General features: G+C 39.9%; 1 protein-coding gene across 1 annotated transcript in view; it reads left to right on the top strand.

Annotated features, from left to right (window-relative positions):
- The window catches only part of DGCR8 (DGCR8 microprocessor complex subunit), a 141476-nt gene that overhangs the window by 42307 nt on the left and 74588 nt on the right, over positions 1-24581 (top strand). The window contains exons 8-11 of the mRNA XM_053701901.1: positions 2234-2332; positions 4365-4447; positions 4698-4798; positions 11340-11446. Coding sequence (XP_053557876.1) covers positions 2234-2332; positions 4365-4447; positions 4698-4798; positions 11340-11446 — 390 coding nt within the window. The remainder of the gene's footprint in view (positions 1-2233; positions 2333-4364; positions 4448-4697; positions 4799-11339; positions 11447-24581) is intronic.

Here is a 24581-nt window from a genome sequence, read left to right as displayed (position 1 = left end):
AGTTTAATACCTTAGGTTGTCTTCTTTTAAAAAATATATACATTTGAAGTGTTATTCAGGGATTCCTGACAGATATTGGTGTTACAATGTAACTATCGCCAATTTTGAAAAAACATGGTTTTGAAATAGCAAAGTGCTACTTGTACTTATTGCCCTATAACTTGCAAAAAAAGCAAAGAACATGTAAACATTGGGTATTTCTAAACTCAAGACAAAATTTAGAAACTGTTTAGCATTGATATTTTATGGTGGTTGTAGATGTGTTAGAGATTTTGGGGCTCAAAGTTAGAAAAAGTGTGTTTTTTTTTTTTTTTTTTTTTAATTTTTTCCTAATATTTTATAATTTTTTTATAGTAAATTATAAGATATGATGAAAATAATGGTATCTTTAGAAAGTCCATTTAATGGCGAGAAAAACGGTATATAATATGTGTGGGTACAGTAAATGAGTAAGAGGAAAATAACAGTTAAACACAAACATCGCAGAAATGCAAAAATAGCCTTGGTCCCAGATGGTCAACAAATTGAAAAGTGGCCTGGTCACTAAGGGGTTAAAGACGCTTTCTTCGTAAAATAGTTATTTATTGATCGTAAACATTGCGCCGTTCACCCGCCCGCATTTCATACTTGATTTTTGCCTTCTATGACGAATCTGGCTTCATTCAATTGTTGCATGCCCCCTTTGGCATCCAGCTCGTGGGGCATGCAACAATTGGATGATGCCAGATTAGTCACTGAAGGCAAAAATAAAGTTTGAGATGCGGGCAGAGGAACGGCATGTTTAGGATCAATAAATGGTAATTATTTTACGAAGGAAGCGACTTTAAATATTATTGAATTAAACTCCCCCTGTTTATATTAATCATTTTATATACTGTGGATTAAAGTGCCATAGTTTGCAATCCCTTTAAAGAAGCATTAAACCAGGGCTAAGTGTATCATTGTATATGGATTATATAGATTGTTCCTTACTTTAGGTGCCTATATATTTTTTTTTTTATTCGGGTACCTTCTCAGCAGTTCAAGTGATTGACAAACGCTAGGATTTACCAGTGGAACAAATAAAGGGGACTTTCATTCATGAAGTATAAAATACTTCATGCTGAAAGTTCTTTTATTTATCTTAAGTGTTCGCCTCACTGAGTTCCTCAGGCAGCCTACGGCAGAAAGCAATTTTGCTGTGAGCTAACATTTCCACCTCTTAGCCAATAGCCTTGCGGGCCAGCTGGCGCCATGCTGGCTAAGTTCACCTCACAGTAAAATAGCATTCTGCCGTGGGCTGCCTGAGGCGTGTTGATCGTTAGTTTTAACATATGTTAAAGGGATAGAGAAGTCAATTTAAATCTTAACTAGAAGCTTTTTTGCAATTAACTTCCATTTTGAAAAATGTTTCTAGTAAAAAAAAATTAAAAAAAAAAATTAGTAGCGTTCTTTTTATTTGTTTTTTTGTTTTTTTTTCTCTCCATACACACATGCTGTTGTGGGCCTGTGCTGAGTTGCAGGAAGATTCTTATTTTACAGTAAACCTAAGAAATGTTATATAATTCTGCACATAGCCGGCTCGATCGCGCCGTTAAACTGAATGTAGATCGCTACCAGATTCGGAGCGAGCTACATTCAGTTTAATGGCACTATCGGGCCAGCTGTGACTAGACAGCGTGCCCGCGATGTGCTTATGCAAATTAAGACCTGCTCAGTAGAGCCAGGAGCAGCGGTCAGGAAAATTGCATTTTGGAATATATCTCTGCAATAGTTTGATTTATAAACTTGGAGCCAAGCTAATGTCATATAATTCTGCACTATGTGCAGATTTATATAACATTTCATTGGTTTACTGTCCCTTTTAATGAAACTACAGGCAAATTTTAAAATGTCATGATTCAGATAGAGCATGCAGTTTTAAGAGACTTTCCAATGTAATCCCATAATAATAAAATTGTGCACTTTCCGAAGCACCTGCTACTGTTGAGCATATGCAAGAGTTCAGTGTATATGTACATGAGTCTGGCTGATTGCTGTCATATGATATAGTGGACTTTTATACTTAATATACTGTTCATTTAAAGTTCTTTTTATTATGCACTTTCTGATCATGCATTTCTACTGTATTTTAATGGTCCTTTAATGAAAAATGAGTAGGCATTATAGTAGGTTGAAAATGATAGAAAAATTTAATTTGTCTACAAAATTACTTCCATGCTATTTTTGATTAATCTGCTGATCTACTTTTTAGAAAACCCAAGTGAGCCTTTTGGAGCATCTGTTATTATTGATGGAGTGACTTATGGTACTGGAACTGCACGCAGCAAAAAACTGGCAAAGAATAAAGCTGGTAATCTAGAACAGTATATTGTATTCTATTTTTTGATTAAAGCTTTTGCGGTGTTTTTCTCATTGTTTTTTAATGTATGTATGTATGTATGTATGTATGTATGTATGTATGTATGTATGTATGTATGTATGTATGTATGTATGTATGTATAAAAATTGGTAAAATGGTGTGGTTATGTATCTCTATCAGGAGCAAGCAAGGGTTGCTGGGCATATGTATCTGACCTATCTTATTTTGCAGAATTCTGCTTAAAGGCATACTAAACCCAATTTTTTCTTTTATGGTTCAGATAGAGCAACTTTCTAATTTACTCCTATTAATTTTTTTTTTCGTTTTCTTATCTTTATTTGAAAAAGAAGGCATCTAAGCTATGGAGCCAGTGAACTTTTAGTTCAGTACCTGCACAGCACTTGTTTAATGGTGGGTGCATTTAGCCACCAATCGGCAAGCACAATCCAGGTTGTGAACTAAAAATGGGCCTGCTTCTAAACTTACATTCTTGCTTTTCAAATAAAGATAGCAAGAGAATGAATAAAAAATGATAATGGGAGTAAATTAGAAAGTTGCTTAAAATTGCATGCTCTATGTGAATCATGAAACAAAAAATTTGGGTTTAGTGTCCCTTTAACCTATTTGCTGGCTTAGGAGTCCCCAACGTATTGCAGCTTTCTCTGGCTGCAAAGATATTAAAGAGATGGTTAGGGACATCCTGTGCTCTGATTTATGAAGCAGACAAATACCTTGATTTGTTAAGTTGTTGATGCTCTTTGGCAAAGCGTATCAGTCAGAATGTTAAAGGGACACTGTACCCAAAAATTTTCTTTCGTGATTCAGATTAAGCATGAAATTTTAAGCAACTTTCTAATTTACTCCTATTATCAAATTTTCTTAATTCTCTTGGTATCTTTATTTGAAATGCAAGAATGTAAGTTTAGATGCCGGCCCATTTTTGGTGAACAACCTGAGTTGTGCTTGCTGATTGGTGGATAAATTCATCCACCTATATAAAAGTGCTGTGCAGAGTACTGAAACCAAAAAAAATCTTAGATGCCTTTTTCAAATAATGATAGCAAGAGAACGAAGAAAAATTGATAATAGGAGTAAATTAGAAAGTTGCTTAAAATTGCATGCTCTTTCTGAATTACAAAAGAAAAAATTTGGGTTCAGTGTCCCTTTAAATATGTGTTGCTGCCAAACATGAGATTGAATTACTGGTAAATAAAAATATGTTAAACAAATCTGTTTATATTGATGTGTTTAAGAAAAATTGTGAAGTACATTTAATATATTTCATTCTAAATATGCTTGTAGTCTGTAATGTGTTGCTTTTAAAGGGACACTAAACCCAAATTTTTTTCTTTCATGATTCAGGTAGAGAATACAATTGTAAACGGCATTCCAAATTACTTCTATTATCTAATTTGCTTCATTCTTTAGATATCTTTTGTTGAATAAATAGCAATTCACATGTGTGAGCCAATCACGCGAGGCATCTTTGTGCAGCACTCAATCAATCAGCAGCTACTGAGCCTATCTAGATAGGATTTTCAGCAAAGAATATCAAGAGAATGAAGCAAATTACATAATAGAAGTAAATTAGAAAGTTGTTTAAAATTGCATGCTCTATATTTGAATCATGAAAGAAATTGTGTGATTTATGTCCCTTTTTAAGCTAAATGTAACTTGTGACTGACTGTATGCATCAACAGCTTGTAGTTCTTATAAACTACTATAGATGGCAGTGGCAATATATATATATATTTTATTATTTATTATTATTATTTATTATTATTATTTATATATATATATATATATATATATATATATATATATATATATTTTTTTTTTTATTATTACCCTAGTTGTTTTGCTGTTTACATTGATAAAGACCCCAGTTTAAGTCTAAAATACTTTTTGGTTATTTGAAATCCATTTTTAATATTTATTTTTTTTCCACTGGCACACTTTGTTTCATGAAGCAGAATACATAATCTCCCTAGAATAACTTTTAGTGCAAATATTTTCTTCCTAGCACAATCTACACTGGAAATCCTTATTCCTGACTTCATAAAGCAGACTGTTGATGAGAAACCAAAAGACAGCGATGAACTTGAGGTGAGCACGACTAAAGGTGGGAGAAGGGAATATTTTATTTATTTATATATATATATATATATATATATATATATATATATATATATATATATATATATAATTTTTATTTATTTTTTTAACTGTAGCTGCTAAATATAATTAAACATAACGTGGAATGAACTGTAAAGCAGTAGTTGTGTAATTTCCATAGCAACCATCTAAAATAAATTGGCTTGGTCACATTGAATTCATATCTGTTTCTGTTGCACAGTATTTTAACCATATCAGTATTGAAGATTCCCGGGTTTATGAACTGACCAATAAAGCTGGGCTTTTGTCTCCATATCAAATCCTCCATGAGTGCCTTAAAAGGTAATATTATTTATTTTAATTGCTGAATATTCATTCAGCAATTCCAATGATTATTACTGTTTATCTAAGCTAGAAAAATAAATTCAGTTTACCAAGTGACACAAACCTGCTAAAATGTATGAATTGCTTACCTGAAAGGGACATAAAACCCAACCTTTTTCTTTCACGAGTCGAAAAGAACATACCATTTTAAACAACTTTCCAATTATATTAAATTTTCTTCATTTTCTTATTATCCTTTGTTGAAAAATGTTTTTTATGTTCCTTTTAAGCCCACCCTGACTCAAGGAACAAGGTTGGCATAAAAGCAGGGCTGTAAGTCCAGGGGTGTGCACATGTCTGCAGCACAAAATAGCAGCAGTTTTGCGACAGTGTTATACCTTAGTAAGAGCACTAGATAGCAGAACTATTTCCTGTCATGTTGTGGCCCCAGACGTGAACGCTACCTATTTAGATATATCTTCAACAAAGGATAAAATAAGAACAAAGCACATTTGATAAAAGAAGTGAATTGAAAACTTTTTTATTTTTTTTATTTGTATTATCTTTCTGAATCATGAACGAAAACTTGTGGGTTTCTTTCCATAAGGCAGGGAAAGTCCATGACTTCATTCCTTACTGTTGGGAAATACAAAACTGACCACCAGGAGGAGGCAAAGACACCCCAGCTAAATGCTTAAATATCCCTCCCACTTCCCCTATACCCCCCAGTCATTCTTTGCCTTTCATCACTAGAGGAGGATGGCAGAGAAGTGTCAGAAGATTTGTTCAGTCCTTAACGGGTATGTTCCCTTTAAGAAGAGGACTGGAGTTTTAAGTAATCATTTAAACCTCTCAGTGAGAGTATTTATGAAAGTTAGAGTCTGGAGATGCAGGGAAAGTTTTTCTGCAAAGCCATCCAAACTGTCTAACAACTCCTGAGCAATAGGTGTTAACAAGTTACACTGCATGCTTTTCCACACTCGGGTCCCTGTCAGAGCATTGCTGCAAAGCTGTCACACTTGAGAGGCTGTATCTGTTCCACAGCATGGATCCTGGAGGGTAAGTCTGTGTGTTATTTTAATATAGCAGGGACGCCTTATATAGGGTCACAGTGTGACTCTTCTATACCTAAGTAGAATTGAGGGTCAGTATCTCCTCAGTCCCTTATTGGGAAAATTTTGGGGAGTTTATATACTGCTTTAACATTTGTCAAGAACGTTTTCAGGGCTCATTTAGACTGTGTACTGTTGGCTGGAACAGGCATGTTTCACTTTAACTTTTGTGAGTTGCGCAGCTCCTAATAGCTTTGTGTACTTTTTCATAGTAGGGGAGGTCCTGCCTTGCGCAACATGTGACCGGGTGCGGCTTCATTCACTTCCTTATTCCCTAACTACTTCTCATTCTGTTCCCCACAGCACAGTTATTTCTCAGTCTGGAGGGGGCCTTTTGCCTGCGGACTTTACTACGTAGTTACAATCGGCGGTGTCCACGACCCCGAGTACCCTGCCTATCTCTTGTAAGAGAAAGGTTAAACACAGTTCTGCTGTTTTTAGATTAATCTAATTTCCAATCAGATCTAACTTGTATGTCCCAGCTATCCGAGGATGAGTTAACCTCTGTCGTCAGAGGGTGAACTTTCAGAGTCGGAGACTTCTATTACTAAATCTCCGGCAGAGGAACCCTCCTTTAGATTTAAAATCGAACATCTGCTGGAGTTTTTTACTGAAGGAGGTCCTGTCTACGCTAGAAGTTCCAGAGGCTTAGCTACTCGAGGAACCTAAGATTCCTAAGTTAGATAGGGTTTATGAAGACAGTGAGGTTCCACAAACTTTTCTGGGAAAGAATTGGAACATCCTTTTCTCCCTCTGCTACTTTTAGAAAAAAATTCCCGGTCCCTGACTCTCAATTAGAGCTGTGGGGCTCCATCCCTAAGGTGGGTGGCCCCATTTTGACGCTAGCCAAGCATACTTCTATCCCTCTTGAGGATAGCTCTTCCTTTAGGGAACCTATGGATAAGAAATTGGAAACTTTCCTAAGGAGAATGTTCCAACACGCAGGATTTTTATTTCAATCGGCGGTGGCCGGGGCCGCCACCTACTGGTGCGACTCCTTGTCAGAACTTATCGAGGTGGAATCTCCCCTTGAGGATATTCAGGAGAGAATTAAAAGCTTAGCTAATTTTTCATCTGTAATGCGAATATGCAGATTATTCACCTGAATGCTAAGGCTTCAGGTTTTTCAGTCCCAGCTTCTAAATCCAGACTCGTTTTCTCTTCCTTTCAAGGGGAAGACTTTATTTGGACCAGGTCTGGACTCAATCATCTCTACAGTTACTGGAAGGAAAGGTGCCTTCCTACCTCAGGATAAGAAGAACAGACCTCAATCTTCATCCATACCTGAGCAGCCCAAGAGCACTTGGAAGTCTGCTCAGTCCTGGAACAAGTCCAAACAGACAAAGAATCCGTCCGATAACTAACAAATCGGCATGAAGGGGCGGGCCCCCGATCCAGGATCGGATTAAGTAGAGGGCAGATTGTCACTTTTCTCAGACGCTTGGTTTCAGGAGGTTCAGGATTCTCTGGGTTCTGGAGGTTGTATCTCAGAGATACCGGATAGGATTCAAATCTCATCCGCCCATGGGCAGATTCCTACTCTCCAGACTGTCTACAAGACCAGAGAAGATGACACCTTTTTAGATTGCGTAAGGGACCTATCCTCCTTAGGAGTAATAATACCAGTACCTGCATCAGAAAGAGGTCTAGGGTTCTATTCAAACCTCTTTGTGGTTCCCAAAAAGGAGGGAACTTTTCGTCCAATCCTGGACTTGAAATGCCTAAACAAATTTCTAAGTGTCCCCTACTTCAAGATGGAGACTATAAGATAAATCCTTCCCCTGGTTCATGAAGGACAGTTTATGACTACCATAGATCAGAAGGATGCATACCTTCACGTTCCGATCCACAGGGAACATTTCCAGTTCCTGAGATTCGCCTTTCTAGATCAACACTTCAGTGCTTAGCTACTGCTCCAAGTATATTTGCGAAGGTTCTGGGGGCTCTTCTACCGGTTGCCAGAATCTGAGGTATAGCAGTAGCTCATTACGTGGACGATATCTTGGTACAGGGATCACTCAGAACTTCTAAGTCTTCTTCAGTCACATGGATGGAAGATAAACTTGGAAAAGAGTTTGCTTACACCCAAATAGAGTGAATTTCCTGGGCATTGTTATAGACTTGGTGTCCATGAAGATCTTTCTAACAGATCAGAGACGTTGCAAGCTAACCGCATGTCTTGCCCTCCAGGCCTCCTTGAGACCTTCAGTGGCCCAGTGTATGGAGGTGATTGGACTCATGGTGTCTTGTAGGACATCATTACCTTTGCCAGATTCCATCTCAGACCTTTACAGCTATACATGCTGAGACAATGGAACGGCAACCATTCTCGCTCTCTTGGTGGCTCTATCAAGATCACCTGTCCCAAGGCACGTGCTGGGAGATTGTGAGTACGGACGCCAGTCTATCTGGCTGGGGAGCAGTTTGGGGTGCCATGAAAAGTTCCTTAGCGATGACAGAAGTATCTCAAATCCTAGAATGGGCGGAGGCCCACAACTGTACGCTGTCATCGATCCACATTCCGGGTGTGGACAACTGGGAAGCAGACTTTATCAGCAGGCAATCCTTTCACCCGGGGGAATTGTCTTTGCAGAGATAAGCAGCAGATGGGGGGTGCCGGAGATGGACCTCATGGCCTCCTGTCTCAATGCCAAACTACCCAAGTATGGATCAAGATCGTGGGATCCTCAAGCTGTCCTATATGCCCTAGCTGTTCCATGGAGGTTCAGACTCATATCTCTTTCCTCCATTACCTCTTCTCCCTCATGTCGTGGCCCGCATCAAACGAGCAAGCATCAGTGATTCTAATTGCTCCATCCTGGCCGTGAAGGACTTGGTTCATGGATCTGGTGGGGATGTCCTTATCTCCTCCGTGGAGGTTACCTTGTCACAGGGACCTGCTAATACAGGGTCCTTTCCTTCATCAAAACCTAGATTCTCTAAAGGCTGACTGTGTAGAGATTGAACGCTTAGTCTTAGCCAGGAGAGGTTTCTCTGAGAGTGTCATTGACACTTTGATTCAAGCTTGTAAGCCTGTTACTCAACGCATCTACCATAAGGTGTGGCGGACTTACCTGCACTGGTGTGAGGAGCGTCTTTTTTCTTGCCAAAAGGTTAAAGTTGCTAGAATTTTATGTTTTTCTCCAGGATGGACTGGAGAAGGGTTTATCTGCTAGTTCCCTAAAGAGACAGACATTGGCCCTGTCGGTGTTATTGCACATGAGATTAGCTGAGCTTCCAGATGGTGCAGTCCTTCGCTAAGGCCCTGACTCGGATCAGACTTGTGTTTAGAAAGATGGTTCCGCCATAGAGTTTCAATCTTGTTCTTCGTGTGTTGCAGCATGCTCCGTTTGAGCCCATGCATAATGTTGACATTAAACTATTATCTTGGAAGGTTTTGTTCCTATTGGCTATTGCCTCTGCTCACAGAGTCTCCGAGATTTCTCCTTATCTTTTTTTTCATGCCGATCAGGCGGTTTTACATACTAAGTTTTGTTTCCTTCCTAAGGTGGTGTAAGATCGCAACATTAATCAAGAGATTATTGTTCCTTCCTTGTGTCCCAATCCTTCTTTGGCGAAGGAGCGTTTGCTTCACAATCTAAATGTTGTTCGTGCCTTGAAGTTCTACCTTCAGGCTACTAAAGAGTTCAGCCAATCTTCATCTTTGTTTGTAATCTATGCGGGTAAACGTAGGGGTAAGAAGGCTACTACATCTTCCCTGTCTTCCTGGTTGAGGAGTGTCATCCGCCTATCTTATGAAACGGTGGGACAACAGCCTCCTGAGAGAATTACGGCTCATTACACTAGAGCAGTAGCTTCTTCCTGGGCTTTTAAGAACAAAGCCTCAATTTATCAAATTTATAAGGAATCTACCTGGTCCTCCTTACATAATTTTTTCTAAATTTTACAAGTTTGATGTGTTTGCTTCGGCTGAAGCAGCTTTCGTGAGAGAACTTTTGCAGGCTGTGGTTCCCTAAGATTAGGGTCTCCTTCAGTGTCCTCTGGAGCTTGGGTATTTGTTTTCCCAACAGTAATGAAGTTGTGGACTCTCCCTGCCTTATGGAAAGAAAACACAATTTATGAAAAAGTAATTTTTATTATTTTGTAGTAAAGGCATGGTAACAGAAAAAAAGAAGAAAAAGGAACAATCCATAATAACATGAATCTTGGTTTCCAAAAGTTACAAGGTAAATAGAGTAAGAAAGATTCCAAAGTACAAAATCAACAAATACCGCTAATTGTGAGTCCTCTTCAACATAGGAAGCCGGTATACATCAACCATTGCAATAAAGGAATCAATGTAATAAAAAACAGGTCTGAGTGTAAATATTTAGTATTGCTAATCACTATAGATCACACTGTGACCCAGCAAAACAACATGTTTCCAAGAAGAGGAACACCATAGTAAAAGACTAGCAGAAAAAAAAGAGATTAAAGTAAAGAGGGGAAAACAAAATACAGAAAAGGAATTATCTCCAGACCGCATCACTCCATCCATATTGTTTATTGTAATTGTATTTTACTATTTTTCTATTATTCTATTTTTCTCCTGTCACATTGGGGGGCTAAGAGCACATGAGGGAAGGGTACCCTGGGGGAAGGACTCTGATAACATTGACTGGTGTGCTAAGCCATATTATGTAAGACCCAATAATACCAAACCTTCTGGAAGGTTTCTTGGGTGTCTAGGATAAATGCTGCCTGTGCTGACATATTGTAGTAATATTTGATCTTGAGTACGATTTCCTCCCAGGAAGGGGCTCCCTCCCTCCAATGACGAGCTATACATACCCTTGTGGCTGTGCATGTTATCTTAATGAACAAGTTGATATGTTTATTAAATTCTCTGAGTCTAATGTGAAGGAAGGCTTGTTCCATAGACACATTAATTGGGCTATCTAAAATAAAACTTAGAAATCGGGATAGTTTGTTCCAGACTCTGTGTGAGTGGGAACAGTCCCACCACATGTGTTTATAATTACCTTCCTCTCCAGAAAACACAATTTATGCTTACCAGATAAATTCATTTCTTTCCTGGCAGGGAGAGTCCACGACCCCGCCCGTAAGTTTATTCTCTGTTTGGGCGGCTCCCTTTTTGTTTTTCTTCTGGCACCTTTATACCCTGATGTTTCCCCTACTTTTCCTTGTTCCCTTGGCAGAATGACTGGGTGATAGTGAAAGTGGGAGGGATATTTAAGCCTTTGGTTGGGGTCTCTTTGCCTCCTCCTCGTGGCCAGGTGTTGTATTTCCCAAAAGTAAGGAATGAAGTTGTGGACTCTCCCTGCCAGGAAAGAAAGGAATTTATCTGGTAATTTTGTTCTAACGGGTTATTAAGGTACTGCTTGACAGCCACAGAGAGATGGTCCCAAGCAGCAGGTGCACAGCTATGTTACAATATAGGCGGTGTTTTTGTAATAAACAATTTTATTTTATTTTTTTTTATTTAGAAACCATGGCATGGGTGACACTTCGATCAAATTTGAAGTGATCCCTGGAAAGAATCAGAAAAGTGAATATGTAATGACTTGTGGGAAGCACACCGTACGAGGCTGGTGTAAGTACTGTGCTCTAGCTTCAATGCACTGCTATGTCATCTTAGACATTTCACTTCAGGGATATGTGGGGCAAAGTATCTCACCAAATATAAGTTGTAGAAATGATCTGAAATGTTTCTTGCAATCACTGTCAAAAGTAAATGGACATCTGACTATCACACCTATATGAGCTTGTTTAGACATGGCATAACAAAACCATGGACATTTAATATGCAGTTGTGCCCCACTCTTTAGCCATATCTGCTGCAACTCTTCTGGGACGGCTTTCCACAAGATTTCTTTCATGTAATTAGCAAGAGTCCATGAGCTAGTGACGTATGGGATATACATTCCTACCAGGAGGGGCAAAGTTTCCCAAACCTCAAAATGCCTATAAATACACCCCTCACCACACCCACAAATCAGTTTTACAAACTTTGCCTCCTATGGAGGTGGTGAAGTAAGTTTGTGCTAGATTCTACATTGATATGCGCTCCGCAACAGGTTGGAGCCCGGTTTTCCTCTCAGCGTGCAGGGAATGTCAGAGGGATGTGAGGAGAGTATTGCCTATTTGAATGCAATGATCTCCTTCTACGGGGTCTATTTCATAGGTTCTCTGTTATCGGTCGTAGAGATTCATCTCTTACCTCCCTTTTCAGATCGACGATATACTCTTATATATATATATATATACCATTACCTCTGCTGATTTTCGTTTCAGTACTGGTTTGGCTTTCTACAACATGTAGACGAGTGTCCTGGGGTAAGTAAGTCTTATTTTCTGTGACACTCTAAGCTATGGTTGGGTGCTTTTTTTATAAAGTTCTAAATATATGTATTCAAACATTTATTTGCCTTGACTCAGGATGTTCAACATTCCTTATTTTCAGACAGTCAGTTTCATATTTGGGATAATGCATTTGAATCAATCATTTTTTCTTACCTTAAAAAATTTGACTTTTTCCCTGTGGGCTGTTAGGCTCGCGGGGGCTGAAAATGCTTCATTTTATTGCGTCATTCTTGGCGCAGACTTTTTTGGCGCAAAAAATCTTTTTTCTGTTTCCGGCGTCATACGTGTTGCCGGAAGTTGCGTCATTTTTTGACGTTCTTTTGCGCCAAAAATGTCGGCGTTCCGGATGTGGCGTCATTTTTGGCGCCAAAAGCATTTAGGCGCCAAATAATGTGGGCGTCTTATTTGGCGCTAAAAAAATATGGGTGTCGCTTTTGTCTCCACATTATTTAAGTCTCATTTTTCATTGCTTCTGGTTGCTAGAAGCTTGTTCTTTGGCATTTTTTCCCATTCCTGAAACTGTCATTTAAGGAATTTGATCAATTTTGCTTTATATGTTGTTTTTTCTCTTACATATTGCAAGATGTCTCATGTTGCATCTGAGTCAGAAGATACTTCAGGAAAATCGCTGCCTGGTGCTGGAACTACCAAAGCTAAGTGTATCTGCTGTAAACTTTTGGTAGCTGTTCCTCCAGCTGTTGTTTATATTAAATGTCATGACAAACTTGTTAATGCAGAAAATATTTCCTTTAGTAAAATACCATTACCTGTTGCAGTTCCATCAACATCTAATGTTCAGAGTGTTCCTGATAACATAAGAGATTTTGTTTCTGAATCTATTAAGAAGGCTATGTCTATTATTCCTCCTTCTAGTAAACATAAAAAGTCTTTTAAAACTTCTCTTTATCCAGATGAATTTTTAAATGAACATCATCATTCTGATTCTAATGATTCTTCTGGTTCAGAGGATTCTGTTTCAGAGGTTGATGCTGATAAATCTTGTATTTATTTAAAATGGAATTTATTCGTTCTTTACTTAAAGAAGTCCTAATTGCATTAGAAATTGAGGATTCTGGTCCTCTTGATACTAAATCTAAACGTTTAGACAAGGTCTTTAAATCTCCTGTAGTTATTCCAGAAGTTTTTCCTGTTCCTGGTGCTATTTCTGAAGTAATTTCCAGGGAATGGAATAATTTGGGTAATTCATGTACTCCTTCTAAACGTTTTAAGCAATTATATCCTGTGCCATCTGACAGATTAGAGTTTTGGGACAAAATCCCTAAAGTTGATGGGGCTATCTCTACCCTTGCTAAACGTACTACTATTCCTACGGCAGATGGTACTTCCTTTAAGGATCCTTTAGATAGGAAAATTGAATCCTTTCTAAGAAAAGCTTATTTGTGTTCAGGTAATCTTCTTAGACCTGCTATATCTTTGGCGGATGTTGCTGCAGCTTCAACTTTTTGATTGGAAACTTTAGCGCAACAAGTAACAGATCATGATTCTCATAACATTATTATTCTTCTTCAACATGCTAATAATTTTATCTGTGATGCCATTTTTGATATTATCAGAGTTGATGTCAGGTTTATGTCTCTAGCTATTTTAGCTAGAAGAGCTTTATGGCTTAAAACTTGGAATGCTGATATGTCTTCTAAATCGACTCTACTTTCCCTTTCTTTCCAGGGTAATAAATTATTTGGTTCTCAGTTGGATTCTATTATCTCAACTGTTACTGGTGGGAAAGGAACTTTTTTACCACAGGATAAAAAATCTAAGGGTAAAAACAGGGCTAATAATCATTTTCGTTCCTTTCGTTTCAACAAAGAACAAAAGCCTGATCCTTCATCCTCAGGAGCAGTTTCAGTTTGGAAACCATCTCCAGTCTGGAATAAATCCAAGCCTTCTAGAAAAGCAAAGCCAGCTTCTAAGTCCACATGAAGGTGCGGCCCTCATTCCAGCTCAGCTGGTAGGGGACAGATTACGTTTTTTCAAAGAAATTTGGATCAATTCTGTTCACAATCTTTGGATTCAGAGCATTATTTCAGAAGGGTACAGAATTGGTTTCAAGATAAGACCTCCTGCAAAGAGATTTTTTCTTTCCCGTGTCCCAGTAAACCCAGCAAAAGCTCAAGCATTTCTGAAATGTGTTTCAGATCTAGAGTTGGCTGGAGTAATTATGCCAGTTCCAGTTCTGGAACAGGGGCTGGGGTTTTATTCGAATCTCTTCATTGTACCAAAGAAGGAGAATTCCTTCAGACCAGTTCTGGATCTAAAAATATTGAATCGTTATGTAAGGATACCAACATTCAAAATGATAACTGTAAGGACTATCCTGCCTTTTGTTCAGCAAGGGCATTATATGTCCACAATAGATTTACAGGATGCATATCTGCATATTCAGATTCATCCAGCTCACTATCAGTTTCTGAGATTCTCTTTCCTAGACAAGCATTACCAGTTTGTGGCTCTGCCGTTTGGCCTAGCATCAGCTCCAAGAATTTTTACAAAGGTTCTCGGTGCCCTTCTATCTGTAATCAGAGAACAGGGTATTGTGGTATTTCCTTATTTGGACGATATCTTGGTACTTGCTCAGTCTTCACATTTAGCAGAATTTCATACGAATCGACTTTTGTTGTTTCTTCAAAATCATGGTTGGAGGATCAATTCACTAAAAAGTTCATTGATTCCTCAGACAAGGGTAACCTTTTTGGGTTTCCAGATAGATTCAGTGTCCATGACTCTGTCTTTGACAGACAAGAGACGTCTAAAATTGATTTCAGCTTGTCGAAACCTTCAGTCACAATCATTCCCTTCGGTAGCCTTATGCATGGAAATTCTAGGTCTTATGACTGCTGCATCGGACGCGATCCCCTTTGCTCGTTTTCACATGCGACCTCTTCAGCTCTGTATGCTGAACCAATGGTGCAGGGATTACACAAAGATATCTCAATTAATATCTTTAAAACCGATTGTACGACACTCTCTGACGTGGTGGACAGATCACCATCGTTTAGTTCAGGGGGCTTCTTTTGTTCTTCCGACCTGGACTGTAATTTCAACAGATGCAAGTCTTACAGGTTGGGGAGCTGTGTGGGGGTCTCTGACAGCACAAGGGGTTTGGGAATCTCAGGAGGTGAGATTACCGATCAATATTTTGGAACTCCGTGCAATTTTCAGAGCTCTTCAGTCTTGGCCTCTTCTGAAGAGAGAATCGTTCATTTGTTTTCAGACAGACAATGTCACAACTGTGGCATACATCAATTATCAAGGAGGGACTCACAGTCCTCTGGCTATGAAAGAAGTATCTCGAATTCTGGTTTGGGCGGAATCCAGCTCCTGTCTAATCTCTGCGGTTCATATTCCAGGAATAGACAATTGGGAAGCGGATTATCTCAGTCGCCAAACGTTGCATCCGGGCGAATGGTCTCTTCACCCAGAGGTATTTCTTCAGATTGTTCAAATGTGGGAACTTCCAGAAATAGATCTGATGGCTTCTCATCTAAACAAGAAACTTCCCAGGTATCTGTCCAGATCCCGGGATCCTCAGGCGGAGGCAGTGAATGCATTATCACTTCCTTGGAAGTATCATCATGCCTATATCTTTCCGCCTCTAGTTCTTCTTCCAAGAGTAATCTCCAAGATTCTGAAGGAATGCTAGTTTGTTCTGCTGGTAGCTCCAGCATGGCCTCACAGGTTTTGGTATGCGGATCTTGTCCGGATGGCCTCTTGCCAACCGTGGACTCTTCCGTTAAGACCAGACCTTCTGTCGCAAGGTCCTTTTTTCCATCAGGATCTCAAATCCTTAAATTTAAAGGTATGGAGATTGAACGCTTGATTCTTGGTCAAAGAGGTTTCTCTGACTCTGTGATTAATACTATGTTACAGGCTCGTAAATCTGTATCTAGAGAGATATATTATAGAGTCTGGAAGACTTATATTTCTTGGTGTCTTTCTTATTTTTCCTGGCATTCTTTTAGAATTCCGAGAATTTTACAGTTTCTTCAGGATGGTTTAGATAAAGGTTTGTCCGCAAGTTCCTTGAAAGGTCAAATCTCTGCTCTTTCTGTTCTTTTTCACAGAAAGATTGCTAATCTTCCTGATATTCATTGTTTTGTACAAGCCTTGGTTCGTATAAAACCTGTCATTAAGTCAATTTCTCCTCCTTGGAGTTTGAATTTGGTTCTGGAGGCTCTTCAAGCTCCTCCGTTTTGAACCTATGCATTCATTGGACATTAAATTACTTTCTTGGAAAGTTTTGTTCCTTTTGGCCATCTCTTCTGCCAGAAGAGTCTCTGAATTGTCTGCTATTTCTTGTGAGTCTCCTTTTCTGATTTTTCATCAGGATAAGGCAGTGTTGCGAACTTCTTTTGAATTTTTACCTAAGGTTGTGAATTCCAACAACATTAGTAGAGAAATTGTAGTTCCTTCATTATGCCCTAATCCTAAGAATTCTAAGGAGAAATCATTGCATTCTTTGGATGTTGTTAGAGCTTTGAAATATTATGTTGAAGCTATTAAGACTTTCCGAAAGACTTCTAGTCTATTTGTCATCTTTTCCGGTTCTAGAAATGGCCAGAAAGCTTCTGCCATTTCTTTGGCATCTTGGTTGAAATCTTTAATTCATCATGCCTATGTTGAGTCGGGTAAAACTCCGCCTCAGAGGATTACAGCTCATTCTACTAGGTCAGTTTCTACTTCCTGGGCGTTTAGGAATGAAGCTTCGGTTGATCAGATTTGCAAAGCAGCAACTTGGTCTTCTTTGCATACTTTTACTAAATTCTACCATTTTAATGTGTTTTCTTCTTCTGAAGCAGTTTTTGGTAGAAAAGTACTTCAGGCAGCTGTTTCAGTTTGAATCTTCTGCTTATGTTTTCATTTAAACTTTATTTTGGGTGTGGATTATTTTCAGCAGGAATTGGCTGTCTTTATTTTATCCCTCCCTCTCTAGTGACTCTTGCGTGGAAAGATCCACATCTTGGGTAGTCATTATCCCATACGTCACTTGCTCATGGACTCTTGCTAATTACATGAAAGAAAACATAATTTATGTAAGAACTTACCTGATAAATTCATTTTTCATATTAGCAAGAGTCCATGAGGCCCACCCTTTTTTGTGGTGGTTATGATTTTTTTTGTATAAAGCACAATTATTCCAATTCCTTATTTTTTTATGCTTTCGCACTTTTTTCTTATCACCCCACTTCTTGGCTATTCGTTAAACTGATTTGTGGGTGTGGTGAGGGGTGTATTTATAGGCATTTTGAGGTTTGGGAAACTTTGCCCCTCCTGGTAGGAATGTATATCCCATACGTCACTAGCTCATGGACTCTTGCTAATATGAAAGAAATGAATTTATCAGGTAAGTTCTTACATAAATTATGTTTTTAGTTTGTGTGTCTGGGAATTTGTACCAATTCATCCGAGAGCATTTGTGAGACCAGGCACTGATGTTGGATGAGAAGGTTTGACTTGCATTTGGCATTCCAATTAATTCCTAAGGTGTTCAATGGAGATGAGGTTGGGGCTCTGCAGGCCACTTAAGTTACCCCTTACCAAACTTGTCATGGACTTCTTTGTACCCAGTGTCACAGTCCTGCCCAGTTGTCTAAAATGTCTTTGTATCCTGTAGCATTAAGATGAGCCCAGACCATTATTCCTCCTCCACCAAACTTTACATTAGACACTATGCATTCCAGTATGGAGCATTCTCCTGCCATCTGCCACTCCATGATTCTTTCATCAGACTGCTAGATAGTGAAGTGTGATTCATCATTTCGCTGCTCCAAAGGCTAGTGGCGCGGCGTGCTTTACACCACTTCAGCCTACACTTTCGATTGGTTATGAGGCTTCTATAGAGCTGCTTGGCCATGGAAACTCCTTTCATCAAATTTCAAACAATCAGTTCTTGTGCTGATGTTCTCATGGGCAACTTGTAACTCTGTAGTGAACTAAGCAACAGATGATGGGCACTTTTTTATGCACTACGCTCTTTAGCACTTAGCAGAACCCCCGCACAGTGAGTTTGCGTGGTCTACCACTTTTTGTGGCTGGTCTGTTGTTGCTCCTGGATGCACCTGAACTCAATAATTTAGTAAAGGTGTCCACATACTTTTTATCATATAGTTTGTGTGTGTCTCGCTCGCTCTCTTTCTCTTGCGCTCGCTCTCTTTCTCTTGCGCTCGCTCTTTCGTTTGATTGTTCAATTGCTTGGTTTCACAAATTGCTTCTCAGCCTATCACATGGCAGCAACTCAATGCATTAAGGCATATCGATGTGGTGAAGACAACTTGCTGAAGTGCAAACAGAGGATCAGAATGGGGAAGAAAGAGAATTTAAGTGACTTTGAATGTGGCATGGTTGTTGCTAGACGGGCTGGTCTGAGTATTTAAAAAACTGCTGATGATCTGGGATTTTCACGCACAACCATCTCTAGGGTTTACAGAGAATGATCCGAAAAAGAAAAAATATCCACTGAGCGGCAGTTGTGTGGACGACAATGCCTTGTTGATGTCAGAGGAGAATGGGCAGATATAAGAAAGGCAACAGTAACTCAAATAACCACTCGTTACAACCAAGGTATGCAGATTACCATCTCTGAACGCACAACATGTCGAACCTTGAAGCAGATGGGCTACAGCAGCAAAAGACCATACCGGGTGCCACTCCAATCAGCTATGAACAGGAAACTGAGGCTTCAATTTGCACAGGCTCACCAAAATTGGACAATAGAAGATTGGAAAAACGTTGTCTGGTCTGATGAGTCTCAATTTCAGCTGCGACATTTAGATGGTTGGGTTAGAATTTGGCGTAAGCAACATGAAAGCATGAATCCATCCTGCATTGTATCAACGGTTCAGGCTGGTGGTGGTGTAATGTTGTGGGGGATATTTTCTTGGCACACTTTGGGCCCCTTAGTACCAACCGGAGTATTGTTGCTGACCATGTACATCCCTTTATGACTACAGTGTACCCATCTTCTGATGGCTACTTCCAGCAGGATAATGCACCAGGTCACAAAGCTCAAATCATCTTAAACTGGTTTCTTGAACATGACAATGAGTTCACTGTACTCCAATGGCCTCCACAGTCACCAGATCTCAATCCAATAGAGCACCTTTGGGATGAGGGGGAATGGGAGATTTGCATCATATCTGCAGCAACTGTGTGATGCTATCATGTGAATATGGACCAAAATGTCTGAGGAATACCTTGTTAAATCTATGCCAGGAAGAATTAAAGGGACATTAAACCCAAAAACATTCTTTCATGATTCAGATATAGAATACAATTTTTAAAAAGTTTCCAATTTACTTCTATTATCAAATTTATTTAATTCTCATATTGTTATTTGTTGAAGAGATACCTAGGTAGGTAGCATGCACATGCCTGAAGCACTACATGACAGGAAATAGTGCTGCCATCTAGTGCTTCTGCTAATGTAAAACATTGTAGCAGAACTGCTGCCATATACTGCTGCAGACATGTGCACACTCCTGTGCTTAGCCTCTGTTGAAAAGCAGAAATGTTTCAATAAAACAAAGAAAATATAATAGAAGTTAATTAGAAACTTATTTAAAATGTTATGTTCTAAGTCCTGAAAGAGAAAATGTGAGTTTCTTTTTTATGATACAATGATTCCACAGATCATCTTAATTACTAATGGGATATTCACCTCCTGGTCAGCAGGAGGAGGCAAAGAGCACCACAGTAGAGCTGTTGAATAGCTCCTCCCTTCCCTCCCACTCCAGTCATTCTCTTTGCCTATGTTAGTGATAGGAAGAGGTAAAGTGAGGTGTTAGTATAGATTCTTCAATCAAGAGTTTATTATTTTTAAAGTAGTACAAGATTGTGCTGCTTTGTTCTAGGGTGTAGCTGTAGTCCATGTCAGTCTCTACAGTAGGGCTTTTGATGGCTTTAGAGCAATGGGAACTTGTGGGACATAATTCTCACTGCGCCTCCCATACTTATGCTGCCCTAACCATGATAGCCTAAGTAAGATGACTTGGGCTTTATCCTTTTCCACAGGGCTATTTGAGGGAGAGGACCTCTGACACCTGCTGAGCTGCCCTGCTGTTGGGCAGAATTAAAGGTAAGTGCTGTCTTTTTTTTTATTCTGGGTCTGGGGTAAGATCTCAGAAGAAGTGGAGCACTTTAATTGATAGGACATAGTCTCCTATTTGTAGACTGCACCTTCTTTGCAGGCACTGTGGCTGAGGAGATATATGGTGTTTTTTCACTATGGGCTTAAACCTCTAGGGCTGTGTAAGAGAAGAGATATCGGCTCAGTATGAGGTGAATGTTTGTTTATTTAGAGGGCTAAGCTGCTGTCTAGCAAGCGACAGACTCTTTTGGGCTCCAGACTTGCTGTCTGATTATTCTTTTATCGGTGGCTTAACTTTTTCAAGGGGCTCTCTTACAATAATAATGGCAACCGGAGTTTGACTTGATTATGCCCACGATGGGCAGAGCTATGAGTGGCACCAATTTGGCTTTCGCACTCTGCTTGGATACTTATTTTTCAGTGTTTTCCTGCTAATATGGAACAGGAAACCAGGCAGTGTTTAGGTTTTCCTGCTAGTATGGAGCAGGAAACGGAGTATAAGGCATGTGAACCAGACGGCGCTACAATGCTGAGTCCGGTCTTTTGACTGCAGCTCTTCCTACTAGTATGGTGCAGGAAACGGTGTATATAGGCAGTCTTTAGTGTACTGCATGTGAACCGGACAGCGCTAAAATGCTGAGTCTGGGTTTTTTTTGGTTGCAGATATTAAAGTCCGGTCCGGAATATAACTGTTGTCAGTGTAACTGTTTAGCAGACAAAACAAAAGTTAAGCTGAGGGGTAGGGAAGTACTGCTGCATTTGAGTATCGTTAACCTTTCCTAAACACGCAATAAAGAATGTGACTTTTTATCATTTAAAGACACAGTATCTCTGATTAGGATATTCAATTTTTGTTTCATACAAAATGTGAATATACGTTTTGCTATATTTGCATGCTAATCTAAGTTTTTTTCTACATTTTTTGTGTTAATTTTTATTAAGGAATTCCAGCTGTTTATTTGTGTAATTCATCCTTTGACTCAGGATGAACCAGGAAGCCCTACGACTAAAAAAAGGTTACAGCTGGGGGGGGCGGAGCCTAGCCATGAACTAAGATGGCCGCAATCTAGTAGCGCTCTGTAATCCCCAGTGTCTTTTGCATAGAATCTGAATGATCCCTTCTCACCCAAACTTATCATAGGACCCAGTATTAATACCCCAGCTTACAGGTCTCTGGTGATATAACTTTTAGTGCCACACGTTGAGTTTTAACAAAGGACTACACAGAGGAGGCGCAGTACATAGAGCCGGTATTGGACTTTGCCGCCGAGCACTTGGTTCAACAAAATATACCCCAGGTACCTGCCAAACACACTTTGGATCCTGCCGTCTGTGCCTGCGGCCTCTACCAGGACCTCTCTGCTCCTGAAGCTTAATCGCAACACCTTAGCAGCACTTACAGTGAACGGGCCGCGACCACGTGGCCGACCCGGGACACTGGTGATCAGTGCATCGGACCTCCGGATTCACTTACTTTTCTCCAACATAGGTGTGTCCGGTCCACGGCGTCATCCTTACTTGTGGGATATTCTCTTCCCCAACAGGAAATGGCAAAGAGCCCAGCAAAGCTGGTCACATGATCCCTCCTAGGCTCCGCCTACCCCAGTCATTCTCTTTGCCGTTGTACAGGCAACATCTCCACGGAGATGGCTTAGAGTTTTTTAGTGTTTAACTGTAGTTTTTATTATTCAATCAAGAGTTTGTTATTTTGAAATAGTGCTGGTATGTACTATTTACTCAGAAACAGAAAAGAGATGAAGATTTCTGTTTGTATGAGGAAAATGATTTTAGCAACCGTCACTAAAATCCATGGCTGTTCCACACAGGACTGTTGAGAGCAATTAACTTCAGTTGGGGGAACAGTGAGCAGTCTCTTGCTGCTTGAGGTATGACACATTCTAACAAGACGATGTAATGCTGGAAGCTGTCATTTTCCCTATGGGATCCGGTAAGCCATGTTTATTACGATCGTAAATAAGGGCTTCACAAGGGCTTATTAAGACTGTAGACTTTTTCTGGGCTAAATCGATTCATTATTAACACATATTTAGCCTTGAGGAATCATTTTATCTGGGTATTTTGATATAATAATATCGGCAGGCACTGTTTTAGACACCTTATTCTTTAGGGGCTTTCCCAAAGCATAAGCAGAGCCTCATTTTCGCGCCGGTGTTGCGCACTTGTTTTTGAGAGGCATGGCATGCAGTCGCATGTGAGAGGAGCTCTGATACTTAGAAAAGACTTTCTGAAGGCGTCATTTGGTATCGTATTCCCCTTTGGGCTTGGTTGGGTCTCAGCAAAGCAGATACCAGGGACTGTAAAGGGGTTAAAGTTCAAAACGGCTCCGGTTCCGTTATTTTAAGGGTTAAAGCTTCCAAATTTGGTGTGCAATACTTTTAAGGCTTTAAGACACTGTGGTGAAAATTTGGTGAATTTTGAACAATTCCTTCATGTTTTTTCGCAATTGCAGTAATAAAGTGTGTTCAGTTTAAAATTTAAAGTGACAGTAACGGTTTTATTTTAAAACGTTTTTTGTACTTTGTTATCAAGTTTATGCCTGTTTAACATGTCTGAACTACCAGATAGACTGTGTTCTGAATGTGGGGAAGCCAGAATTCCTATTCATTTAAATAAATGTGATTTATGTGACAATGACAATGATGCCCAAGATGATTCCTCAAGTGAGGGGAGTAAGCATGGTACTGCATCATTCCCTCCTTCGTCTACACGAGTCTTGCCCACTCAGGAGGCCCCTAGTACATCTAGCGCGCCAATACTCCTTACTATGCAACAATTAACGGCTGTAATGGATAATTCTGTCAAAAACATTTTAGCCAAAATGAACACTTATCAGCGTAAGCGCGACTGCTCTGTTTTAGATACTGAAGAGCATGACGACGCTGATAATAATATTTCTGAAGGGCCCCTAACCCAGTCTGATGGGGCCAGGGAGGTTTTGTCTGAGGGAGAAATTACTGATTCAGGGAACATTTCTCAACAAGCTGAACCTGATGTGATTGCATTTAAATTTAAGTTGGAACATCTCCGCATTCTGCTTAAGGAGGTATTATCCACTCTGGATGATTGTGACAAGTTGGTCATCCCAGAGAAACTATGTAAAATGGACAAGTTCCTAGAGGTGCCGGGGCTCCCAGAAGCTTTTCCTATACCCAAGCGGGTGGCGGACATTGTTAATAAAGAATGGGAAAGGCCCGGTATTCCTTTCGTCCCTCCCCCCATATTTAAAAAATTGTTTCCTATGGTCGACCCCAGAAAGGACTTATGGCAGACAGTCCCCAAGGTCGAGGGAGCGGTTTCCACTTTAAACAAACGCACCACTATACCCATAGAGGATAGTTGTGCTTTCAAAGATCCTATGGATAAAAAATTAGAAGGTTTGCTTAAAAAGATGTTTGTTCAGCAAGGTTACCTTCTACAACCAATTTCATGCATTGTCCCTGTCGCTACAGCCGCATGTTTCTGGTTCGATGAGCTGATAAAGGCGGTCGATAGTGATTCTCCTCCTTTTGAGGAGATTATGGACAGAATCAATGCTCTCAAATTGGCTAATTCTTTCACCCTAGACGCCACTTTGCAATTGGCTAGGTTAGCGGCTAAGAATTCTGGGTTTGCTATTGTGGCGCGCAGAGCGCTTTGGTTGAAATCTTGGTCGGCTGATGCGTCTTCCAAGAACAAGCTACTTAACATTCCTTTCAAGGGGAAAACGCTGTTTGGCCCTGACTTGAAAGAGATTATCTCTGATATCACTGGGGGTAAGGGCCACGCCCTTCCTCAGGATCGGCCTTTCAAGGCAAAAAATAAACCTAATTTTCGTCCCTTTCGTAGAAACGGACCAGCCCAAGGTGCTACGTCCTCTAAGCAAGAGGGTAATACTTCTCAAGCCAAGCCAGCTTGGAGACCAATGCAAGGCTGGAACAAGGGAAAGCAGGCCAAGAAACCTGCCACTGCTACCAAGACAGCATGAAATGTTGGCCCCCGATCCGGGACCGGATCTGGTGGGGGGCAGACTCTCTCTCTTCGCTCAGGCTTGGGCAAGAGATGTTCTGGATCCTTGGGCGCTAGAAATAGTCTCCCAAGGTTATCTTCTGGAATTCAAGGGACTTCCCCCAAGGGGGAGGTTCCACAGGTCTCAGTTGTCTTCAGACCACATAAAAAGACAGGCATTCTTACATTGTGTAGAAGACCTGTTAAAAATGGGAGTGATTCATCCTGTTCCATTAAGAGAACAAGGGATGGGGTT

This window comes from Bombina bombina, chromosome 2 (assembly GCF_027579735.1).
Source record: "Bombina bombina isolate aBomBom1 chromosome 2, aBomBom1.pri, whole genome shotgun sequence".
Lineage (NCBI taxonomy): Eukaryota > Metazoa > Chordata > Amphibia > Anura > Bombinatoridae > Bombina > Bombina bombina.
Note: the sequence above shows the minus strand (reverse complement) of the source record. Positions and strands in the feature narration are given on the sequence as shown.